A 24,292-nucleotide genomic window follows, 5' to 3' on the forward strand; every position below is an offset into this window, starting at 1 on the left:
GGCCGCTGAATATTGGGCCACTTGCTCACGTCACGTTTCCATTGAGTAACTGTCCGAGGATCTTGAAACCAGTTTCCATTTGTTATAGTTAGCTTTTTAAAGTAAGCTTTACCATCTTTCACGGATAATGCACTGACGTACCTTGACACACTGGGCCAACACGCCATTGTCGCGCTGCCACCTTGCAGCCATCTTTGTTTTCAAACAGTAAATGGGTCTATTGGTAACAAGGTTGTCTTTGCCTGGTAATAAAATATGTTTGATCATCTAAAACATGTAAACTACAAAAGCAGAAGACATTTATAAGAGGGTAAAATATGTCACAGCGCTGTAACTTTGTGCCATTTGTTTGGTTGTTTGGATTTATGGCCATGTATTTTCACATTAGGGAAAATACTCTTTTTTTTTTCTTTTTTCACAGACTTGTACATTGAAACAACAGTGTGTTTGGTAACACGAGCACCCGATTTCTCTTTCTCCTCCAAATATTTTTGCTTTCGGATTGATGCATGTCTCTATGTATCAATTTGTTTCAAACAGGCCTGGGAGAATAGCTTCAAATGCTCTAATGCACCTACTGTTAGACCATATAGGCTACAGAACCATTAGAAGAAAAAAAAAGCTCCATTTCAAAATAAGACTCTCTTCTGCTCTAAAAATAGAGACCCTTTCCCCGTTCTTGAGCAAGTGATGGCCTCTATCTCCCTCCCCGTACTCAGGCTGCCACGGAGAAACGCCATTACACAGAACAGAGAAGCAACCGGTGCCGACAGAGACGAATTGTCCGGGTAATTGTCACACATGCAGATTGTCACGAATAAGCCATTGTGGCTAACGGGAAGAAGGGGGGAGAGTGGACGAGCCAGAGGATCAGCTGTGAGACGGATTGGGGCAATTCCAGCTTGGCTCCGTAGCCGGTCTGCACAATTTATAAGGATGTCAAATTAACATTCTGGTGAAAAATCACTGTGTGACCAACACAATGAGAAATGCAATTGGTCCCACGAGGATGAGGAATGCAAGGTGATGGCAGGAAAGTCAAGTCTGTTCCATGTCTGCGTGGATTGCAAACTTTCCAATTTAGTGCAATTGAGTACAAAAAAAAAAAAAAAAGCAAGCGAGTGAGGAGCACATTTGAAATGCAGTAAGATGTTATGGGTTCCCACCGGGATGACAATACATTACAAAGGCTTCATGTTTGTTGGAGAGATTATTTCTTTTCTTTTTCATTGTACATTGGGATTCTACTGAGATATGTTAAGCACTCAGGCTCAAGGCTTTATTGACTTGTGTTAGGCGGTGGAAAACCGGGGGAGATAGTGATTAAAAGCAGCTCTGTATGTTGTAGGAAAAAATACACATTTCAGATTGAACAGCATCTACTCACGACAGCTCCTTCGTCTCCTTTTGGGCCCTTAAAAAGCAAAAAAAAAGAAAATAAAAACACATTACTGCCATAGATGTGACAAACAGAATCATAAAAAAGGCCTAAACAGTCTGAAATGAAATGTAGCTCAAGGTTATTGTAGGTAAAATTCAAACTATTCATCGTTTCTTTATTTCCCCTCCAATTGTGTCTGTCTATAAATGATGACAATACTGCAATTGTGTTTCAGGTAAAGACTGCACCATCCAGTGTGGTTCTGACAGAGGCTTTACACACCCAGGCTGCATTTTTCTAATAAAAAAAAAAAAAAAGAAAAGAACTGAGAAATTGTCTGTCTTGTCCCTCTTAACACTGATGAGGAAGCTCTCTTATTGATTGCTCCTGAGGAGCTGCTGGGCTGTGATAGATGCGGTACAGGCCGAAGCGTTCTCAAGATTTAGCTGTAGTTCATGTGCATTGTGCGCCGGGGGGACGGCGCGACGTCTGCTTTTTGTCACCTCCTTAAGTGTTCGTCTCGGCGAACGGATGCCCGCGGGGGCCGGTGACTGAACGTCTCCCTGGACTGGACAAGATTACAAACTGTCTGATAAGCAGAAGGAGGGTGGAAGCGATAAGCAAACCGGGCCACTTCGGCAGCGTGCGGAGCAAGGCGAACTTCTGAGGTTCACTTTGCATATCAATGAGGTCGTGTGTCCCGCCGTGGATCAGAGGCACCTGCTTGGGAGTCAGGAAGCCTCATGGCCCTTGCCAACCCCCAGTGATTGACTGTGATATAAAAGCTTCAGGACCACGATAACACTGGAGGGCCGGTCAGGTTGTTTGTTATTCAGCTTCCCCGGGCTCTGAAGCTCGTGCAGTATCAGCACGCCTGCTTGCTAGAGTTCCTTACAGCACACTTTAAAGGATTTACCTGAGGCACAACAACACTTACCGGAGCACCAGGCGCTCCAGGAGGTCCTAGAATAGCTCCGCCACTCTGCAAAGACATTTCTTTGTGTAATGACTAAATATTTTTGCAAAAAGGGACTCAAACTAACAACAACAAAAGGGAATGCAATCAAATAAATCCGATTAACAGCATGAGTTGGTTTGCTTTTACCTGCAGCTTGTACAGGCTGCTCATCCCGTTTCCCTCCAAATACGGCACACCCTGAAACACAATCGGTGAATCAGACATCCTCTCTCCAAGAGTTCTTTGCTTTCAGGCCGAGACAGGCCTTGCAGAAATCTGTAGCGTAGGTCTTGAGCAATTATGCACAGCTAAGCTTTTAAAAGCAACATAAGAGGGATCAATAGCTCATTTGGGGACTACACAGAGAAAAAGAGAGAGTAAGAACGTGTGAGTGATAAAAGACAGGAGTGGAGAAAAAGCAGAGAACAGCAGATTTTCATCATCCTGGAATCAGTCCAAAAATACCAACAGACAAACAAAAATCAAGAATGTCTCACGTGTACAAAAAAGTATTTTGTGATTAAAAAGATTTGGGCATGAAAGCGAGGTAATCCTGACTTTATGGGTTAGTACTTTAACGGGGATGTTCTCCGGTGATAGATTTGTAGAGGGCAGCTAATATAAACCAAGAAGGAGTCAAGGTTCTCATTTAGAAGCAAGTGAAGGCCTGTGCCCTTTTCAGGCCACTGAGCCATCCCCTTTCCTCCCAGGCTGCAGGTTTATAAGACTAAGGTGTGTGTGTGTGTGTGTGTGTGTGTGTGTGTGTGTGTGTGTTGGGCAGGTGCACGATAAGTTCAAGGAGACAGCCAATGAATTATAGATTTGCCACTGGAAGTGCTTACTCACTCGTCCTTTAAAAGGGATGGAACGAGACTCGGCGCCGGCAAGCATGTGGCCACAATTTCATCATGTTTGCACTTGTTTGTCAGTTGTGCTCTGCTATTACGGGAAACGCTGAACAAGTACCAAACAGATGACCATGACACACTTACCTTTAAAGGTAACACTACATGTCCACACCAGGGCACAAAACCTATGACCCTGGTGGAGTTTTCAGAAACTTACTGGAGGTCCTGGAAGTCCTTGTCTGCCTGGAGGTCCTTCGTTTCCCTGCAAAACATAAACAAAAGGAAATCTTAAGCATAATAGAATGATTGTTGATATTATTATAAAAAGACAGATGCAGCTTCTCTAGAAGTCCCCCCCCCCCCTGCTTATACCAATAACAGATAATTGCAGCTGTGGAGACTGCAAAATACACCCGCTGTGCCACACAACACGCCCACTGACTTCAGGCCATCTTCCTGATATATATTCTCTCTCACACACACATACATACATACACACACATATAGATATATATAGATGACAGATAAGATAGATAGAGATAGAGACATAGAGATATAGAGAGTATGGTAGAAGATAGCTATATATATATATTACAGTGTATATATCTATCACTACTATACTTATATTATATTATATAACTGTATATATATTATATATATCCTATATATATTATATATCTATATATATATATATATATATATAATATAATATTATATATATATATATATATATATACTGTATATACACCAAGACACTTAGCTTAACAGCATCACATGCACACTATTTAGAATTACAACCCTAGCCATACAATGGCAATAAATAAGAAATTAGGTGCAATAAACATGACATGAAAACACAATTTGCTAGTACCCATAATGACCCTCCATTAATGCAATGCATTTCTATATGTCTTCACCTTGACTAATATCTCAGAAACAATTTTGGAGAACTTGTTTATAAAGTTTGATTTAGACGTTTGTTAGGCATCCCTATTAGTGTTTTTTCCTGTCAGGTTTTTGACTCCATCATGATATAAATATTGATGTATGTCTGAACCAAAAAAAAACTAAAACAATCCCCCAAACCCCAAGATATGCACACAAATACACACAATCACACTGATGATCTTTTTCAGCCTATTCTTACAGTTAGAAAAATGACAATCTAAGCAAAACCAAATTGTTCAGCAAACTTTCATCTTTTCTAAAGTTATCAAAACTTTATCCATTTCAGATTCTGTCACTGTAAACAAAACAACTGACTTCAGTCACTTTGACTTTCTTTTAGATTTGTAGGTAAAAGGATGTCTTATGTCTTTTCCTGCACCTCAGCAAATCGAGGAAAGATGACTCAGTAGAAACAATGGCACTTTTAACGTTCATCAAAGAATTTTGAAAGAAAATGTGTTCTCTGCAAATCTGACATTTTGTCTTCTTTTGCATTGCTGTTAAGGGTAGCAACATTTTTGCCCCTGTAACTGACAAATATATCAATAGGATATCTAATACGGGGTAATTTATGAACAAAAAATAAATAAACTAAACTAAAATACATGTTTTTTAGACACCTCAACCACGAAGTTGAGCCAGTATATATGGGGAATACACTTCATAGCGAACAATGAATCTTACTTTTTCTCCTTTTGATCCTTGTGCGCCCGTTGGACCAGGTCTACCTACGAGTCCCTGCAGAACATACACACACATGAATGAAATCTAATTTGAACACAAGATATAGAAACATAGATTTGAAATATTGCAACAAAATGTGGTAATATGCCTAAATTTGCAATGTCTTCTGAACCTGAGGCTCATTGGTCAAATAACTTTACATTCAGAATTAATGGAATGGCACATTTGAAATATTTTACTCTAACAATATAATTAAATAAAAGCTAAATTGATGAGCCATATCGCTACCCTTATTACAATCTATTCACAAAGGAAGGATTCATTCCTTGCTCATGCAGTTTTGTTATCCTTTATGCATGCAGAATGGAGATGAAATTCATCTTGCTCATAAACCTGGGAGGCCACAGATAAAAGCAGGTGGTGATGCTGATATCAGGTTCCTTCAGATTTTTATTGATTCAATTTTACATCTCAGGGTTGTAAAAGAAAAAAAAAATCAAAAACACCATCTCTTTTTGTTACAGTATTAGAGAATGTAAAAAAAAAAAAACCTCCTAAGCTTTAGAGGCATACACCCTCATGCATGACTGTTTGAGTGAGTGCTGTTAAAGACGTTAAATCTGTCCAGGCTTTTGTGTACTTTTTCTGGATTTTCCAACATTGTCCAACTTTCTTCAAAAATCTTACTTCCATAATGCCTTTTATATGGGGCTACAAATCACATAGAATTTCATAAACCTGTCAGAAAGGGTGGTCTTGAAGCATTATCATGGGGCAGCAAACGTGAGAACACCTTATTTGATTTGACCGCAATTCAACTCTCTCTGCATTATCTTTTGGCCCAACACCTTCAGTTGAGCAATCCCATACGAGTCTCACTCCGGCAGAGTCCATAGTGTTTCCCGATATCTGTCTTGTTGGTCTTGTCGGGCGCAGCCGTACATCTAAACCTGAACTTCTAATTGTGTTGCTTGATATCTGAAAGAAGAACATTGCCTTTCCAGATCTTTTAGCTGGCAAGTGTGAAGTTATTGGCCATCGTTCAGTTAGTGGAAACTAAAGCAGTGTACGTTGGGGTGTTGTAAACCAAGTGATATGCAGTGAGAACATTAGGGAATGAAGCTGATTGGTAGACAATTGAGTTCTTTCATGTGCTTCTTTTAATGTAGTCTCAGTCTGAATAGTGTGTGCGTATTGGGACCAACGACGTGGAATATTAAGTGTCCAACAGCATCAGGATAGGGTACATTACTTTTACCATAACTTCACCATTTGTGTGTGTTTTTTTAATATATATGTAAGGATCAAATTACAGTCTGGGGTTGAAATTTCAATGCTCCATTGGTGCCTCAAGTGATGAGATAATTATCAGTCAAATTATTTCCTAAAGTAGGTCAGTTTTCTTTCAAGCATGTGCGAGTCTTCATGAGAGCAGGCAGAGCTTTTGCTTAGTCTTGTATGAGATTAAATAATGTTATCACTGGGTCACTGCTGCCATGTTTCAGTAGGAGTAGTGTACACGCTGCAGCAGTGATATATTTTATTACATACGTGATGTTTGAGAGCTACAGAGCGCACGCTGCAATATATTTTCAACATATCCAAGAAGTATGTGGCTGTTTAAGCTGGGGATAAAATTATGTTATACAGTCAAATGCAAAGAACCTTGATGCTGGAGTGTTATTTACATAAGAAAATGACATTTTCTATGCAATTGAAATGCAAGGTTTAAGGTTGAAGGTGACGTTATTGATACCCGCAGGTGGATTTGTTTTGCAGTCTGGAGTGGTCTTCTCAATTTTTATGCGCAAACATTTTGAAAGCACAGGACACAGAAGACAGATAAAAACAGCACAGACCAAGACATTGACAGGTGCTCCCAGTGGCTCACTGAACATGGTTAGAAAAACTACTATATATATGAATACTGAATAAAATGAATTTAAAAAAGGAATACAAACCCTTATATATATCCCTAAATTGCCAATATAAAACATGTTAAGAGCATTCTAAAATGCAAGAGCACGATACAAACAACATTAATAATCTGATCCAATCTGTATAATCTGATTGTATTTGACTTTGGAAAGTGCCTTGAGATGACATGTTTCAAAATTAATAGTAAATAAATAAGTAGATAAAAAAAAGCTTTAAAAAAACTAAAATACCACAAAAATAACTAACATGCGTCAAGACTTACTTAAAAGAAAAACAGCTACAGGAACAAAGCTGTTCCTGTAGCGAGTGGTCTTAACTCTCAGGACTATTGCGCACTAGTGTGAGGAGGGTATAAAAATAATGGTTATTTTACACAATTCTCTTAAATTTTCAGGGAATTTCACCTTGAATATTCCCTTTTTTTTCTACGTCCAAATCAGGTGTTAACATAGGAAACATTTCTTACATTTGCTCACCCTCAGTAAGAGAAGCCTGGGCAGTGGATAAAGCTACTGAGATTGCAGAAGGGCTCTGAAGCAATGTCACAACTGATCACAATTGATGAAGCAATGTCACAACTCTGTTTCTGTTCTATTAACACTCAATACGGGGTGATAACACACAAAGTCATGCGTGGACCTGATTACCGTACTCTATAGTTGAACTGAACCCATTTAACCCTCAATCCCCCCCCCCCCCCCCCCCGTGTGGGACAAGTGTCATTCATCTGAGCGGTCATTGGCACATCTGCTTTTGTGCTGTCTTGTGTTAGCTACCTTTTAGAGAGAATTTTAACATCTTTTGAGATCATACCGCAGTGTAATCATCCCAGACCAGTAGGAACTGGGTGAATGCCCCTCAATCGCCCCTATTTCCACTTCTGTGTTCAGAACAGTGTGCACCTGGAATGATGGTGCCAAAGAAGCTCACTCTGTTTAACGGGAAATCTGTGACCCAGCCTAGCAACAAATAGTGGATGACACACAGCCAGTGACACAGATAGAAAAACTGCACTTCTGCAAGTCTGATCTTTTAGAACGTAGACATGGTGGGAGCTGAACCTCGCTTAAACAAAGCACTCAAACCTCTTTAATGCATCTTAAACTTCATTTCCTTCCCAGATTTAAATGTTTTACCAATCATCTCACGTTGTCACTGAAAGGTCAGCACTGTGAATCTAATTTTTTTTGCTATTTTTGTTCTCATTGCTATGTGTCACCCCATATTTGTAATTTTATTTCGTAATGAAAATAGCAAAAACATTTTTAAAAAACATTCTTACCGGGGCTCCTGTTCGACCAGCAACACCAGGAAGTCCTGGAGCTCCAGTTGGCCCCTGGAGAAGACAGTAAATCAGTGCTCCCTTTAAAAAAAAATGCTAATAATATTAATTGCATCAAATAATTGCATTAATTAAATACAGAATAGTTTTCTGATACTACTGGCCTATGGCATAACATCTTGGCCATTTGCAAACACTTGAGGAGAGCCAGAGCTTCAGCATCCCCTTTAGGAAACTTTTCAGTCGGCTATAAGTGCTGTACTGTCTGCCCATCTGTTCAGGAGCGCGTGTTTATGAGACAAGAGATCAACTTCAATATGAACACTAAGCAGGTGTGAGTTTCAATGAGCCGCCACCTTGCGTGAAAAGTATACTATGATTTCATTTGAGTGTTTAAATCTGTGGCAGCGATGCAGGCATCTGGACATGCCGAGGGCAGCGCAGCTGACTGCACCTGGAGGATATGCACTAATCTAAGGATTAATGTGGAAATTACTGTTAAGTGGGCATTCTCAATATGCCTCAGCAGATCATTTATACATTTACAATTTGCATCACAAACTTTAAAAGCTTGTGATGAAACATTTTGAGAGTACTAGATTTAACTATGCAAGTAGTTTAGCGTCTGTAAAAGTGTAGTTTGTATGTATTACCCAAAAAAAAGCAAAGTTTTGATCTATGTAAATGTATATGTAATATTGGATTTTTTTGTTAATGCAATATTTGTGTTTTTATAACTTTTATAATTTTTCTTTTTAAATAGTCCCCCTTCCATGCAGCCAACAGTGGCAGCTGGCATAATTTCACCATGCACTTGTGTGATGAGCATTATGATTATGATTCTTCTTCTTCAGCATGTAGGACTAGTTCATATATCATATATAAAAGTGAAAATAATATATTCAAATAATTGCTAATTGAGAAAAATCGTACAGCACAAACTGTAAACAAAATTATCAATTAAATTATTTAAGAAACCTTATTATTACATTTCAAATAATTAAGACACATATCATCATAACCATTCAACTAGCTTCTACGTGTCTGCTGCTGATGTTTTTAAAGCGGGTACAGTTAAATATGTTTTATTAGTTTGCGCATATATGTTTTTACTGAGCATAAACCGTCTAATCAACTTAGAATCCTGCTTGTTTGTAAAGATATCTTGTAGATTCTAATGTAAGATAAACTGTGAAGAAATACTCTTTTTAATAACACAGATACAGGCAGAAACATATTACATGTCACGTTAATAAAGTGTAATAAACGTACATGCTGCGTTTTGGACAACTTTCAAAAGCTTCTGTTGAAAAACTTTCTCTGGGACTCTAAGAAAGTGAGACCATTACAATAAGTAAAGTGAACATTTAAATGTTTCAGATCAAAAATTATAATATTGGCTTAGACAGCTATATCTTTACTGTAATAAATCATGTCATCATTTCAAAGCTGCTTTTTCTAGTTACGTTGTTTCTGTTTGATTATATATTCTACTGTACGATCTGAAACATCTAAATATGACAAAAAAGCCAAAACAGAGCAAAATCTGTGATGATTCATCACCCCGCTGTATTTACATTTGTCTTAAAAACTCATTGCTCAATGTCTCTGTCCCTTCCAGGTGGGCTGATGACTAAAGGATTAATTTACTAGATTAAAAATTTGCCTTACTTACCTCGTCACCTTTATCTCCAGTGGGACCTGGGAACCCTCTCTCTCCCTTTACACCCTGCAGGGCAGAGCAGAGCCAGCGAGGTAAGGAACAGGGAATGTTTTTCACCAACCATAGCAAAGTCTCAAACTAAAGGCTGACAGGGATAAACTTCAAAATCTCTCTTCCAGCACACAACTTGAAATTGCTGAGCCTGTTTCACTGGTGCAAGGCTGTATCCATAGCAACAATTTCTGCAGAGAGCACTAAGTGATCCTAATAATATTAACGGTAGAAATAGCTCTTTAGGTTTCCAGCAATAATGTAAAGAGGTACATAAACACTGTAAATATTTAATTGCAAAATTCACGGCTAATTTAACAAACGGCATCAAATTGTCACAATTAGTTTGCCGGGTTTCTTCCTGGGGGAAAGTAGGCATTATGAAAAGCAATTCTAACAGATTGTGTTGTAGTTTTTAAATGTCTGATATTACCTTTGGGCCTTCCTTTCCTGGATTACCCATCGGACCTCTTACACCTGGATCCCCCTGTTAGGAAAACACATACATTACTATTGTCGCACAGCTCAGGTAAGTGCTACTGTCAGCATGAACTAATCCCTTATTTTAATTCAACATTAAAAACGTGACATTAATTTGACACTTTCAGATACATAAAATTAAGCTTCTTCGTTCACGTTGCCCTGGATTTTAAGTTAAGTGTTTAGTGTTTGCAATAATTTACCCCATTTTCCCATAGAAAAAAAAGAAAAAAGAAAAATATAAATCAGAATCAGTGCATCGCTTCTTTGGTTGCTCCACCTCTACAACTAAATCTGGTTGTCAACAAATTGTATTTCAGGTTCAGCGGTTTGCAGAACTTCCCAGATTTGAATTTGCAAGACGTTTGTTTCTGAATGTTTTAATGAGGAGGCAACACATTTGTCCTCTAAAGAATCTTTGTGTACGGACCTGTGCTTACAGTCACACTTCTGTCACATTATTTAATGGCAGATATTTTGACATTAGAAAAAGAATGAGAAATGTGTGTTTGAAGAGGGCTGCCCGCCTCTGGTTGTTAGGTAAAGTACAGGCCTAACACAGAACTATATCTAAATGGAAAATGCCACTTGCTAATAAGAGGCTTTTCTCCCTATAAATGTCTCAATGTCTGCTGTGAAATTAGAAGACTTTCTTTCTTTATAAAATCTTACACACAGACCAATTTGATCGCTTTGGTTTTTTTCACATTTAGTTGTTAATCAGAAAAACTGATCCAACGTTTTAATGTTCTTGGTGGAAAAAATTAACTTTTTTTCCCCTTTTATCTTTTTACAAAAGCCTCTTATCAAGCATAATATCCTTTCTGCATGTGCAGAAAAATCTTCTTGTATTTGGTTTATATCCTCTTGAGTCTTATTTGGACAGTAAACTGCTGCAGTGCAGTTGAGTCTAAAATATTTAAATGCCACTCTACACCGGTCCCAAACGGCTGAATTAGAATGCAAAATAAATTAAAAATGTCAGAACTGCATGTACCTTTTCTCCCACCAAGCCTTCCACTCCTTGCGCTCCGGGGGACCCCTTCTCTCCCTTCTGCCCCGGCAGCCCGGGAACTCTCGTCTGGCAAAGACCGCAGGCGTTCTGCCAAAGCCCGGCGAGGCAAGAAGCAAAACCAGCGGCACAGATAAGATTTCATCAAGCTAAGCTGGCACACTGCATTTACGTCTCATACTATGTGACATCCGCCGGGTAAGACTCAGGACCTCGGCGGACACAAAATGTTCCCCCAAATGTCTGCTGAGCAGAATTATTGTGAAACAAGCGGTGCTGCCATGAGGTCATGAGTGAGACCGCTCGGCATGTGTCACTGCAACGATCAGTTGTTCCAGGAAACAGGTGAGAAGTTGGAGAGAGTGGATGAATGGAAATGTAAAATATAAAAACTAAATCTATTTATTGCAACAATGGGCCAGACATGTAACACTAAATACGCCTGTAAACAATACATTTTTCTAACAGGAAAAAAGGTACAAAACCATCCATCCATCCTCCTAATAAATAAGGGTCCAATCAACAAAAACAGGGATACTTTATAATCACAAACCTGACTTCCTTGAAATACCTTAAGTAAAGCACCCATGTCTCCAACAATAGGCAGGGCAGTCTGTCAGAAAAAGAAGAGAGTTTTGTCACTCAGGGCAAATCTTTTATGGTTTTTAATAATATGCTGCAGCTGTTTGGTTCAGTTGCATCCTTTAAATCTCTCTCACACACAAATAAAGATATTAGCGGCCCAGTCATACCATCAGTCACTCCAGCCTGAGGATTTGTACAAACATGCTTATCAATCAAACTGATTTGTTCATTTTTTTTTATTCCCGGTACTTGAGGAAATCCTTAAATCACAATACTATAAGATTCTCAAATACTAAAAAGAAACAAGGGATGATAAATGTATTGTGAATATTTAGTATGAAGGCCTGACCCTGAGCATGTTGAAATTCTGCAATTACACAAGGTTTTTGAGATGGTCTTTTAGGTATTTGGCCTGCATGGCTGCTTAAAGATTACTGCATTGTTTTAAACCTGCACACATGCACAATGTCTGGAACTATAACGGGCCATTTAAAGCTCAACTGTGTCGCTAGCCATGTTTCCATCCGATTGTCATGCAAATTTTGAGCAACCCTTTAAAATATTGAAAAAAAAAGATAAAAAGTGAATTAGGTGTAATTTTCGTCTCTAAAAATGAAATCCAAAATTGTCAAAAGTGTATCAACATGCCAATGTTATAATAATTTAGAAGGGCATGGAATCAATTGTTTGTTATGTGTTGTTTTAACAAGGCAAAGGGCTGTAAATTTGCTGGTGGAAAGAGTATGTAAAAAAAAATGCTATCGTAGTTTTTTTTTAAATACAACAAGGCTGTGCTGTCTAAAACACTGGTTTTTAACACATGCTGAAAGAAATATATCTACAGTTCTCACTGCTCCTCAGTTATACTGAATTGCATAAAAGTGTTCTTACTTACTGGTTCACCTGGGGGTCCAGCAGGGCCCGGAAGACCTGGTCTACCAGGGGAGCCCTTTAATTGAGACAAAGAATAGACTTAACACTCCTACTGGGTGTAATATCATGCAGGCATGCAGAGCCATAACTTTCCATAGTCGTCTCGGTTGGTGGTGATTTGTGGCTTCGAGCTATGATACATTATACTAGGACATCCACAGCAGGAAGCTGACAATCTGTTATGCATCCAGTTATCTTTTATCTGCATACTTGTGGGACTGAATTAGATTCAAGTAAAAGGCTATATTCACTAACCTCCCTTCCTGGAGCTCCGGGAGGGCCAGATAAACCGGGAGGCCCACGAGGACCCTGAAGAAGACCCAGAGTTAGTGGAAAGATTTATGCTTTTAAACATTTAGTGCATTTTATATACATATGTAGGTTAAAAGAATTCCATGAAATTGTCCCCATCGTAATGTTACCAAAACTGAGTGAAAAACTCTAAAGATGCTGTATCTGTACTGCGAAAGTGAGAATTTGATACAGACCTCAGCTCCGGGCTTCCCTGGGGGTCCCACTGGGCCCTACGAACACATCACACATCTTGTTAACACCATATGCCCTCTAGCACCCAGATCCAGTACAGTAATTGTGTTAGGCACCTTTTGCTCTATTGATTCTTTGTCTTCGACTATGCCGTGTTCCCAAAACGAACACACACTCATTCGCAGTCAAATTTGCCACGTTCAGAGCGCGTATCGACGGCTAGCTACACTTTGTGATGAATCAAGAACGCAGTACGCCAGCCCCTTGAAATAATAACCAATGATTTCACCTAAAGATGTATTTAATGACCACTTATCTTGACACTCTTGAGTTTTTTTTTTACGACAAGCTATCATGGTTTGAGCTAAATAATAAATGAAGGAGTGATGGGGCAATCAATACGGCATCATACTCACAATAATACTCTCCCCAGGTTCTCCCTTCTCTCCGTGGTCTCCAGGCATTCCGGGCACACCTCTTTCACCCTGACACAAACAAAAGGTGCGAGGAATTCATAAGACAGGAGCGCTCCTGCGCCGCATGATAATTAACTATTAAACTCTGTTTGCCTTATCTCTTGTATCTGGAGAAAGACAGCGGGGGCAGTGGCAGGCACATCTTTATTATCCATTGCATTTAAACTCAGAATACAAAGTTTAATCAAATGACAACACTGGAGATAACGAGGAACCACAAAAAACTTTAAAGCTCGGTCAAATGCGACATTGAGCACATATACTATGTGTGAGTATTTTACATATTTAAAACGTTAAACATGCTTAGTTTTCTTGTTAGAGGTTTGGGCACTTAAAAAGTAGGTTTCTTCGATTTCTCATGGCACAACAGGTGTAAGGTTTTGTATTAAATTATCCTACACCTAAAATGGATTTGCATGTAAAAGTATTCCCACCCCTTTAACTTGTTTAGGTTTCAAGGCGTTACAACCACACACGTCAAGGTCTTTTGACTAGATTTTTTTTTTAGTAGGGAAAACAAAGTAGTGCAAAACTGCCAAGTAAAAGGTAAACAATACCTGGGGTCTCATGTCCGAAGCATGTGTACGCGCAAAATAAACATGTGGTGTAATATCTAATGCCCAAGTTGAGTATAAAAATTAGCATTGCGTGAAAGTGCGCGGCAGCGACGCAAACTTCTTTAATTGACAATAAAAAAATCCACAAAGCTCTAGAGCTCAACCAAATCCACTGAAATATGATTCAATTCAGTTTTATTTAACCCAAGGAGCATCGAACCTGAAGTTTTTTAAGAGTTTTGGCTTTCATGGGTTAAAATCGAAACAAAATGTGATTTAGCCTCATCCAATAATGTTACACACCCCAAAATGATGGAATCAACCTTAACATTCCAAGCTAGCCTGGACAGCCAGACTGACTTACAATCAAAATGTATTTATACTACATATGTCATGATTTGAGCTTTTGTTATGGTTTGATCTTGTTCTTTTATGTTATCAGTCAGGGTTCTGTAAGCCTTTAGTTCTGTTTGGTTTACCTGCTATCCCACTTACCTGTCTTAGTTTGTTTTGTGCCATAGTGTGGGCTCTAGGGTTCATTTGGTATTTTGATTCTGTGTATGTTATCAGTTGTATTTACTACCTGCCATGTTTTCCCAGTTTTTCTGTTATTGTTTTGGTTTCTGGCTTGCTTCTGTTTTCTGTTGGGATCTCGGCACTGATGGCTGGTTTGATTACTCTCTTTGCACACCTGCTCTGCTCCACCCCGCCTGCAATTATCTTTTACTGGCTTCACCTGGTCCCAGCTCTATATAATCCCTGTTCAGTTCAGTCATCAGTGCAAGTTCGTCTGCTATGGTTACTGGTGAGTCTGATCCGGTGTCTAGTTACATGTTTATTCTTTCCTGTCTTATGTCCAGCGTTTCTGAGCCATCATGTTTCCTGTATACCTGACCTGATTCTGTTCATGACTAGTAGAGCTTGGTTTGCTCCTAGTGCTCCTGATAAGTTTATTCATTGCCGACCTCGGATCTGTTTCTAGGACACTGTTTTTGGTTTCTGCTTTGGACACTCTTAATTATCTGTGTTTTCCCGTTTTTGACTCTGGACTGGTTTTTGGATTAAGATTCTTGTTTTCCCCTTTTTGAAATCTGACTGCCTCACCTGTTCTGGTTCCTGTCCCATCAGCAGTAACAAAATAAATATCTTTTTTCGGCATTCGCTTTGTCTGGCTGAATACTGGGTCCTCAACCTTCAGAATCTTTACAATATATGCATATATATGTACATATACCAAAAAAAAAAAAAAAAACAGGACAGATCACAGTGCGAGAGGCGGGACTTTACGATGCATCACTCTCAGCGCCAGAATTACCCATGATGCAGCACCGCCTGTAACCATAACAGTAAAGGTACATATTGAGATTCTTGTTGCTTGGTGCCTTGGAAAAACTAAGAAAGTACATGTGAGTACATGATGCATCTTCAGATCTTTAGACAAAAGCGGCAACAATCATTCTCCGGAGCGTTTGCTCGATGGCATCACATGTTTTATGGACTACAAATTACAAAGCATGTCACTTGGAGTTTTTTTTTTCCATCTCATCCATAGTTATGTGATTGTTTCTAACCTGTTGGTGCTGACACCTGTTAGTCTTGCCTTTGAAATTGTGCTCTACCAGTTCCTTTCCAGACTGATACGCCATGTATACAGGGGCTTGGGGCTAGCCTGGCTAGACCCAAGCCCCCTCGGATGACCTCATCCATATGTTATTCAGATACATAAAAGTTCCCTGAACCGTGGCTCTTATTTGCAGAAAGGAGCCGATTTTCCAAATGTAATCACAGCTATGACTACAATTATATTGCTAGAATCCTGCTCAACTCAGGATTCCGCTATACCATCATAATGTTTAGATTTATTATCATTATAATATTGTGTCTGGTATAAAATAAGAGCAGGCATCGTGTGCAATTGCCGACTTGATGATTATTTTATGTGACATCCTGACTTGTCTTAAAGATTTAAAGGACTCCACACAGTGTGGGGGACAGACTTCCTCTTCGAAATACTGGAGGCATATTCACTACATTACAATGATTTTGTTGTACATTACAACAATCAGCATTAAACTGTAGTCGAGCTCAATGCAGCAGCTGGAAAGCGGTAAAAGGTCAAACATAACTGGTACTAGCGGACAAACGTTATTTTTAGCCGGTTTCTTTAATGAGTCGCTGATGTCACTCAAGAAGCTGTTGGTTTGCAGTAATTCATTACAAATATCCCTCAAGGTGTCTGTGACTGTCTGACAGCTTCGTTGTCATGGTAGGGAAAAATCCTGAAACCTTCAGATGTACAAAACCACCTAAGGCCACCCTGTCCTCAGTGAAAATACACAGAATACATGGTAGACTGATTTGCAGATGTATTTGGTGGCGAGGACCGGTTGGCCCTAGGTATACATGTAGGTGTGTCCAATTCCACGCCAACTGGGATTCATCAAGGCAACACATGCGGTGACCCGTCTACGCGTGGTTTCGTACATCAGAATTTTTTTGTGCGCGGCTGGTTTTAGGACTTTTTCCTACCACCAACATTTTGTATGAGAGCTGCACGCTCTTTCGTACATGAGGCTCCTGGTTTTCAAATCTCTTTACCCAAAGCATTTGCATCATAAAAAATAAAAACAATTCTGTAAAATTCTTTTACTAAACAAAATGCAGTTCCAAATGTGTCTTCAGAAAACGCCTGATAAGTAAAATAGAGTGCAAATATGTGCAATTTGAACTCAGTGTGTAGCTTCTCTGTGAAGGCCTCAGAGATTTGTCACAAACATTAGAGAACAAACCACATCATGGAGACAAAGAAACACCCCAGATACATCAGAGATAACATTGTGGACAAGTTCAAAGCAGGATTAGGTTTTAAACCCATTTTCTGAGGTCTGAACAGAACGACGTTTAATCTGTCATCTAAAAATGGAAATGCAGAAGGAATATAGCACAGCCTGTCCACCTAAATTGGCAGATAAATGTCTCTAGATGTTTAGAGCTGTTAGATATACACTTAAAAAGGACCTGAAAAGGCAGTGAAAGAATTGATAGTTATGTGTGACATATGCTTGTGATTTTTATTTGAAAAAAACAAATGTTAACCTATCAAACATAATTTGTTTATATAAACATTTACTATTTTCGGTCATAATATGAAGCTTTTCTTTCGTGAAGATATTTATGGTAACCTTATCAAAATCCAAAATGCTCTGTCAAGCTAAGCATGTCTGTATGGGAAAGTTTCCCCACGCCGCTCGTCAATCAGCTCTTAACTTGTCTAGCCTGTGGCTTCTTTGCTTTTTGTTGCACTTTCATTTTAACAGCCTCATTCATTTTTTCCCCCTTTTAACCTGAAGCACACATTACTTGTCAACACTTTGGACTAACATACACCCATCAACGTGGGGGAAAGGAAATACGTGGATTTGTTTCAGCAAAGGTTTAGACTCCATCCCTGGGTACCTTTTGACCAGCCAGCCAGCACAGAAGCACTTCTATTTCTTGCTGTTAACTTATTAGGCCAAGCTCCACAGCTCATGTCTGACTTATTAAAGGCTCACTCTTCTATTTGGGCCCCCGGGTCATCTAACATGAGATTATTAGTAGCTTCCTAGCCTCAGGTAAAAAACAAAAAACAAAGGGGGTGGGGATTGTTCTTTTAAAGCAGTCACATCTTGACGTTGGAATGAGCTCCCTTATAGTTACATTGCATTGGTTGTGCTGCTTACTTCAAAAGGCAACTAAAGTGTTGTTTTGAATCAATAGATCAATCAATCAATCAGTCAATGAGTCATTCAATTAGACATTTTTGTTATATCCCGTGGTGTGTATATAAAGGTACTTTACATACCAAAATCTAACAATTACATTATATATGCAAAATGTGTTAAATAAACAATAATCCAAAAACATGTATACAGTTAAACGTTCAGTTAGGTAGTTTTTATGTTATTTTACTAATTTGGTTCCATGCATCATTTATGTCTGCTTATTGTTTTAATATTGTAGAGTTTGCAAGTATCAAAGTGTGAAGTGTCTGAGCGTTTGTCCCCAGTTTATTTACCACATTTTGCTGAAAGATTCACCAACATGTTCCCTACTAAGGTCATCAGTGATAACTTATTGTCATCCTCATCATCATTCATAACTGTAGTGCAGTTTAGTATGCCAAATCCTCTTTGGCATACTAATCTCTGGACTGATTTTAATATTTTTGAATTCTTAGATTATCTGGCTGTCAGCTCAGAAAGATGTTGTTTTTGGGTATATGGTCTGAATAATGCCATAGATAAGTGACTTCGCACCCACTAATTAAATTTTAATTTCAACATAATGAAAAAAGGTATCTAAAGGCAATAGGAAAGTTGAAGATGAACTGGAAGTTGAACTTTTAATTAGATAATAATCCTCAACTCTCTCAAAAGAATCCACAGTGGATTGTCCCAGAAAGACTAAACGGAGGGTGATAAAACGGCCAACCTCTGAAAAGAAAGAAACCCCGGAAGGAGGGATAAAACAAAAAAAAAATCTTTGCCATCTAATATCAGAGACCGAAGACGAATTATGCAAAATATATATGAGACATAATTTCTGCTGAAGGAGGCATTTGTGGCTTTTGAACTTTATTCCACAGCATAATTTTGTGTTGAATAAAAGTTTCATAGAATTTAAAAATCCCCAAAACTAATGACAAGCATGATAACTTTGTCTGTTGGCAGAGTTTAAAACCCCCAACTAAAACTACCTAATATTTAAATTATGTTAAGTTTTTTTCTTAAAGAAAACACAGAACACGGTACCCACTCGGAGGTCCATATGCAACAGACATGCATGGATGATGTTTCAACCAGCAAACTTGGTTAATCAAAATCTCCACTTATTTTAGGACCTGAACCCAGTTAAGGCATGAATGCCAACAATCTTGCAATGCAGATTAGGGCGATACAGATATCTTGGGATGAAACTGTGTAAAACATTTTGCAGAGCGCTAGCCTGCACTCTGTTAGCTGTGTTTGCTTTTCTCAACTGTTCTGTCCTGTTCAAAGGTAATTTAAATACACAAAACAATTTCCAAAAATCACAAAAGGATGTGATGAAATGAAGCGTTACGGTGTGCACCCTAAACTCATCTGAACTGGCAGGTCTCAGCCCTGTAATTCTTGTTTTTTTTTTGTTTTTTTTTTAACTGATCACACTGAAAATAGCTTGTGAAAACAGTGCAGCTTTTTCCTTTGTCAAAACAGCTCCAGTTATTTTTGCTTTTGAAATGTGATGATTTCATCAATGAACGACTTTAACTTACTGATATTGAAAGACCATCATACAGATACGGCAGGGACTAAAAACCGTAACAACGTCCCCCTGATAAATGATTACACATTTTTTATTTTTTTTTGCTTACAACTACAAACCCAGTTCACAGTCCGTGGCTCTATACCAAAAATGAGTACACGTTTTCAGACCTAAATATGCTTTAAAACAGTTCCAGAAATCACGTGATATAAGGTACCATCCAAAAGTATCCACTTTGCTTTTAATTTATTTTTATTAAAACCTCAGTGGGTTTTATGGTAATTATATTTGACAGGACAACTCAGCGGCAGTGCCTGACTGTGAAGTGGAAGGAAAAAGAGACATGGATTTTAAAATATTTAAAAAATATTTTAAAAAACATCTTAAAAGTGTCATGATTTAGGTATTTGTTCGTTTGGTCTGGACTTCTCCGGACTTGTTAAGAATCAGCTCTGTCACCTCTCAGCCACAGAAATCCTCCAATCAGCTTAGTCCACTCCTCAGTCAGCAGTCATCAGCCCAGACCAGCTCCACCTGATGCCACTAATTGGTTCCTACTCTGCCAGGCCCGTATTAAGACAATGTGGTGCCCCTGGGCACTATTACCCCCCCCCCCCCCCCCCACCCGTGCTGTCCTCCGTTCAAAAACATCAGACATAATCAAGGGGAGTTCTGTAATGTAATTTACTATTTACTAACTTACACAACTACATTTAGGCATATGAGCAGTGAGCAATATTCAAATATCTCGTTTTAAAATGTTGAAATCAAAAAAATCTTGATTTATTTATCATTTATTATTATTGTGACATCAGTGTTCACAAAACGAATAATGCATGGTCTTTCAACAATTTCAAGTAAATAATATAGCAATTTATGAAAAATATATTTTTAAAGCATGTGTCATGTGATGCCCCCCTATAATCCGGCCCTGTACTCTGCTCACCTCTTTCCCAGCCTTCATATGCCTGCCTCACTCACCCACTCATCGTCGCATAACCTCACATGTGCTCTGCTGCGATGGTGGTTTCAGGTCAAGTCTGGCTCTGTCAGCAACTCCTGGTCTGTCTACATTGAACATTTCCAATAAACCTTTTAAACGTAACTCTGTGTTCAGCTGACTTCCAGGTTCACACCCACAGTCGTTACAGACACCTCACCCATTGACCACTGGCCCCTTTGCAACCCTGCACGGCTAAGCAGGTTTAGACAATGAAACGATAAGAGTAAATAAATAATTTACAGGGTCAATCCTAAAAAGCCACTACTCATTTGATTTCGGAATCTATATATTTACTGTCAACGGCACAAAAGTACATTAACACAGTTTAAACCCTGTTTTAACCAGAAATCCAAGCTGTTTCACCAGCAGTTAGATTCTGTCTATATATGCTGCATCGTGGCTAAATCTGTTTATTTTAGTCAAACAATTTTTATGACTATAACACCAGCTCACATGTTTGACAATTACCTGGAAGGCTGCTAAAGATTACAATTAGCTCAAATCCCTGCTAACAAATTACCCGTGGAGTGCAAGGGAGTTTACTGGCAGTGTAGACTTGGAGAGAATTTGAAATGAATACAAATTTCTTTCTTCCTACTAATATGATTTTTGTGCATCAATAACTCCAGCTTAGCATTTGTGATCGAAGTCAAAGTGAGGTCAGAAGATCTTTGGCCTAAGACAAAGCAGCATTTTTCTGGAGAAAATGATTATGCTCTTTCCAACACTTCGGCTCTTACCTTAGGCCCGCGAGACCCTCTGCTCAGAGACAGCCCGTCGCTCTGCAGAAACAACAGGAAGAACAGATCAGAATACGAATTCATTGGACCTCTGTCAGCAGATCTAGTTGTCAGCTGAGCTGCACCTCCTCTCTCTTAGTATAAATTATAGAGCTTTAATTAAAACTGGATTCCAGAACTTGTACAACCTCTACAAATGACAGCGACCTGAACGCAGCGGTGCATTATGAGTCGGTGTTCGGCGCTGTTTTATTACTCTCAATGTGAGGAGGCACAGCGATAACGCTACAACGCGGGGAACAAAACGTTGATTGGAACCGAGGCTAGTGTAAGCATTATTTACTGTGCCATCCAGATGAGACATTGATTTCTTTGGTCAGCATGTATTAGTGTTACAAGCCCCACATTGCACAATGTAAATTAGTTCTGCTGAAGTCGGATTTGGACTAACACAGCAATTCTACAGTATTGGAGTGGGGGCAGTGGGGGGGGGGGGGGGGGGGGTCACTTAAACATTAAACAAATAAGTTGGGAAAGTAAAACCCTTTTCTGAGACAAGTCCGATTTAATGACTGCTTCTTTAAAAGAAAAGTTCTAATAGATTTTATGCATCTGCACTCGGCTGAAGCAAATAAAGCATCTGTCATTATTTTAGAGAGCAGAGTGATTGCTAATTTGGGATGATAATAATAGCACAGAAAAACAAACAACAAGTTAATTATTATTTATTTGAAGGCAGCACCAATTAAGTAACTTGAAGTACTCTTTAGTATTTTATGTTTTATTTTTTTTATCTCCTGAAGTGTTATAAATGTGTTTTCTTCTAATCCCTTCTCGTAGAAATGACCTCTGTAAAACACAGGGGCATGGCTGCTCTAAATGAAAGCTATTTCTCTTTGTTGATCTTTAGACCTGCAATACACCGAGGGTCAGTGAATCACCATAAACACGCGCAAATCCGTCAAATAGTGCCTTCAAAATGTGCATTCTTCAGAGCTGGAGATTTTTCACTGCTTCCAGTGGGCTTAATGTTCAGCCTCATGTTTCCACAGACAGACAAACACGACAGTTTAAAGAGCGCCGCCCATGATTAAGGAGCCCGAGTGCTATCGAGCACAACTCAGGGCCTTTCGGCGTGTGCAGAGCTATTTCCATAAAGGAAAGTGCTTAAACAGCTATTAGCGCCAAAATGGAAGGATAGGTGATTACACGGGTTGGGAGCGGATTGCTTAATGGCCTTGCATCTCCCTAATATCATGGAGTGGTAAACTGTCCAACAGGAATGCTGGGGCAGCATGTGTGCTCACTGATGGCAGAACACGTTTCCAGAACAAGGATTTCTACCGCGACACACCCCGCTCTGTCAGCGCGTTTATGGCAATGGAGAGATTCTGTTAGCCAGCCGAGGCTCGGGGAATTTTAAGCGGTCGCCAAAGGAATCAGAGGATTTGGTGTTCACCCTGTCAGAGCAAAATCTGAATGTGAAGCTAAATGTTTAGGCAACACATTTTGGTGGTAATCATACTTTGAATGTGTCAGACTTAAAATTTAAATAAAATTCCTTCTTACGTGATCGTAATATACTCATTGATTTATTTTTTATATATTTTATGTTTGGCTTCTGACCCCAAAGTTCTTCAAGTGTATTTATTTTTGGTGCAAAAGTTTATTCTAGAAGCATTTAAGAGTGCTTTTCTCATCCATGGACAACAAATACACTTTTGTTTGTTTTGGTCAATAGTTTTGGACCTTTAACTAATATCTATTTTGGCATTAGTTCCATATTAATTTAAATTATAATTTTATATTCATTGCCTTCTTGTTACTTAGTTGCTCACTTATTTCACAATATCTTAATTACTAAGTATCTCTCTCTCTCTCTCTCTCTCTCTCTCTCTCTCTCTCTCTTATATATATATATATATATATATATATAAGGGCTTAAATCTTTGTTTCTTGGGTTTAGTGACATATTGGATAGTAGGATGAGCTGAACGTTTTTAATGTAGAAATTTCCACAGGTGTTCAATCTATGTGTTGTTGATACATTTTCAGCCCACTGCACCCTATAAGGGATGGGTTAACTGCAGGGGAAGAATTTCTGAGGAATTTATGTTGCAATGACAAATAAAGATGATTGACATTACTACTATACTGAATTGAGTCCATTTAAATTGAGCTAATTTGTACATGCATTACGTGACACCCACCATGTATCCACCACCGGGTTCTCCAGGCTCTCCCTTAGGACCTGGAGGCCCCTGTGGCCCAATCACTCCACCAGAGTCTCCCTGTGGGCAGGAAAACAGATGTTAGTTAGTAAACAAAGTGGCAAATGTGCTGTCACCAACTCAGTGAAATGGAAAATGTAAGGCATAAAAAGTGGACATGAATATGCAGACCTGAACAGAAGTTACACACTTTTCTACATATTTATTTCACACTATATTCAGTCTTTTATAATTGTAGGTTTCATTTTGTTGATGTGAAATTTGTGTAGTTTTAAGCTTCTGTTTTGAATGCATTTTACATATACTGTGCCACTGCTGACATTTGCAACTGGCATCAAAGGGAAAGAAAGAAATTAACTGAAAACCCCTTTTTTTTTAAAACCTACAAAACTGAAAAAAAAAAACATATTTCACTAATCTCAGAAACACCACATTGTATTTTATACAAATCATACCAGATTTTGAAAAAATGAAAACCCCCCCCCCCCCAAAATAAAACAAAAAAAACTTGACAACAAAACAGAAAATGCAGCAGCAAACATTAAAACTTCAAAATAGTGTTTCACTCAGTGAGTTTTCCAAAAATGTTGTCGTTGTTGCCCTGCTATGGATTTGGGGTTTTTATCAAGCACATCTACACTCCCTGTCAGATCATAGTCCCACAGTTATAGATAAATTCATCCTTTCACATCCTACAAGATGATCCACTGAGATTATGGGCAATCTGCCCCTTTAGAGTTTGCGATTGGT

The 24,292-nt window shown here is 38.8% G+C and overlaps 1 protein-coding gene across 1 annotated transcript in view; it reads right to left on the reverse strand.

Moving 5' to 3' along the window:
- Positions 1-24,292, reverse strand: part of LOC105923288 (collagen alpha-1(XIX) chain) — a gene marked incomplete in the record, with an annotated part of 154,810 nt that overhangs the window by 33,938 nt on the left and 96,580 nt on the right. The window contains 16 exon segments of the mRNA XM_036125877.1: positions 1,388-1,414; positions 2,319-2,363; positions 2,487-2,537; positions 3,405-3,449; positions 4,820-4,873; positions 8,040-8,093; positions 9,715-9,768; positions 10,187-10,240; positions 11,231-11,335; positions 11,817-11,858; positions 12,726-12,779; positions 13,019-13,072; positions 13,252-13,287; positions 13,666-13,734; positions 21,312-21,353; positions 23,522-23,602. Of these exon segments, the coding sequence (XP_035981770.1) occupies positions 1,388-1,414; positions 2,319-2,363; positions 2,487-2,537; positions 3,405-3,449; positions 4,820-4,873; positions 8,040-8,093; positions 9,715-9,768; positions 10,187-10,240; positions 11,231-11,335; positions 11,817-11,858; positions 12,726-12,779; positions 13,019-13,072; positions 13,252-13,287; positions 13,666-13,734; positions 21,312-21,353; positions 23,522-23,602 (867 nt within the window).

Source organism: Fundulus heteroclitus, chromosome 22 (genome assembly GCF_011125445.2).
Source record: "Fundulus heteroclitus isolate FHET01 chromosome 22, MU-UCD_Fhet_4.1, whole genome shotgun sequence".
NCBI classification, from domain to species: Eukaryota; Metazoa; Chordata; class Actinopteri; order Cyprinodontiformes; family Fundulidae; genus Fundulus; species Fundulus heteroclitus.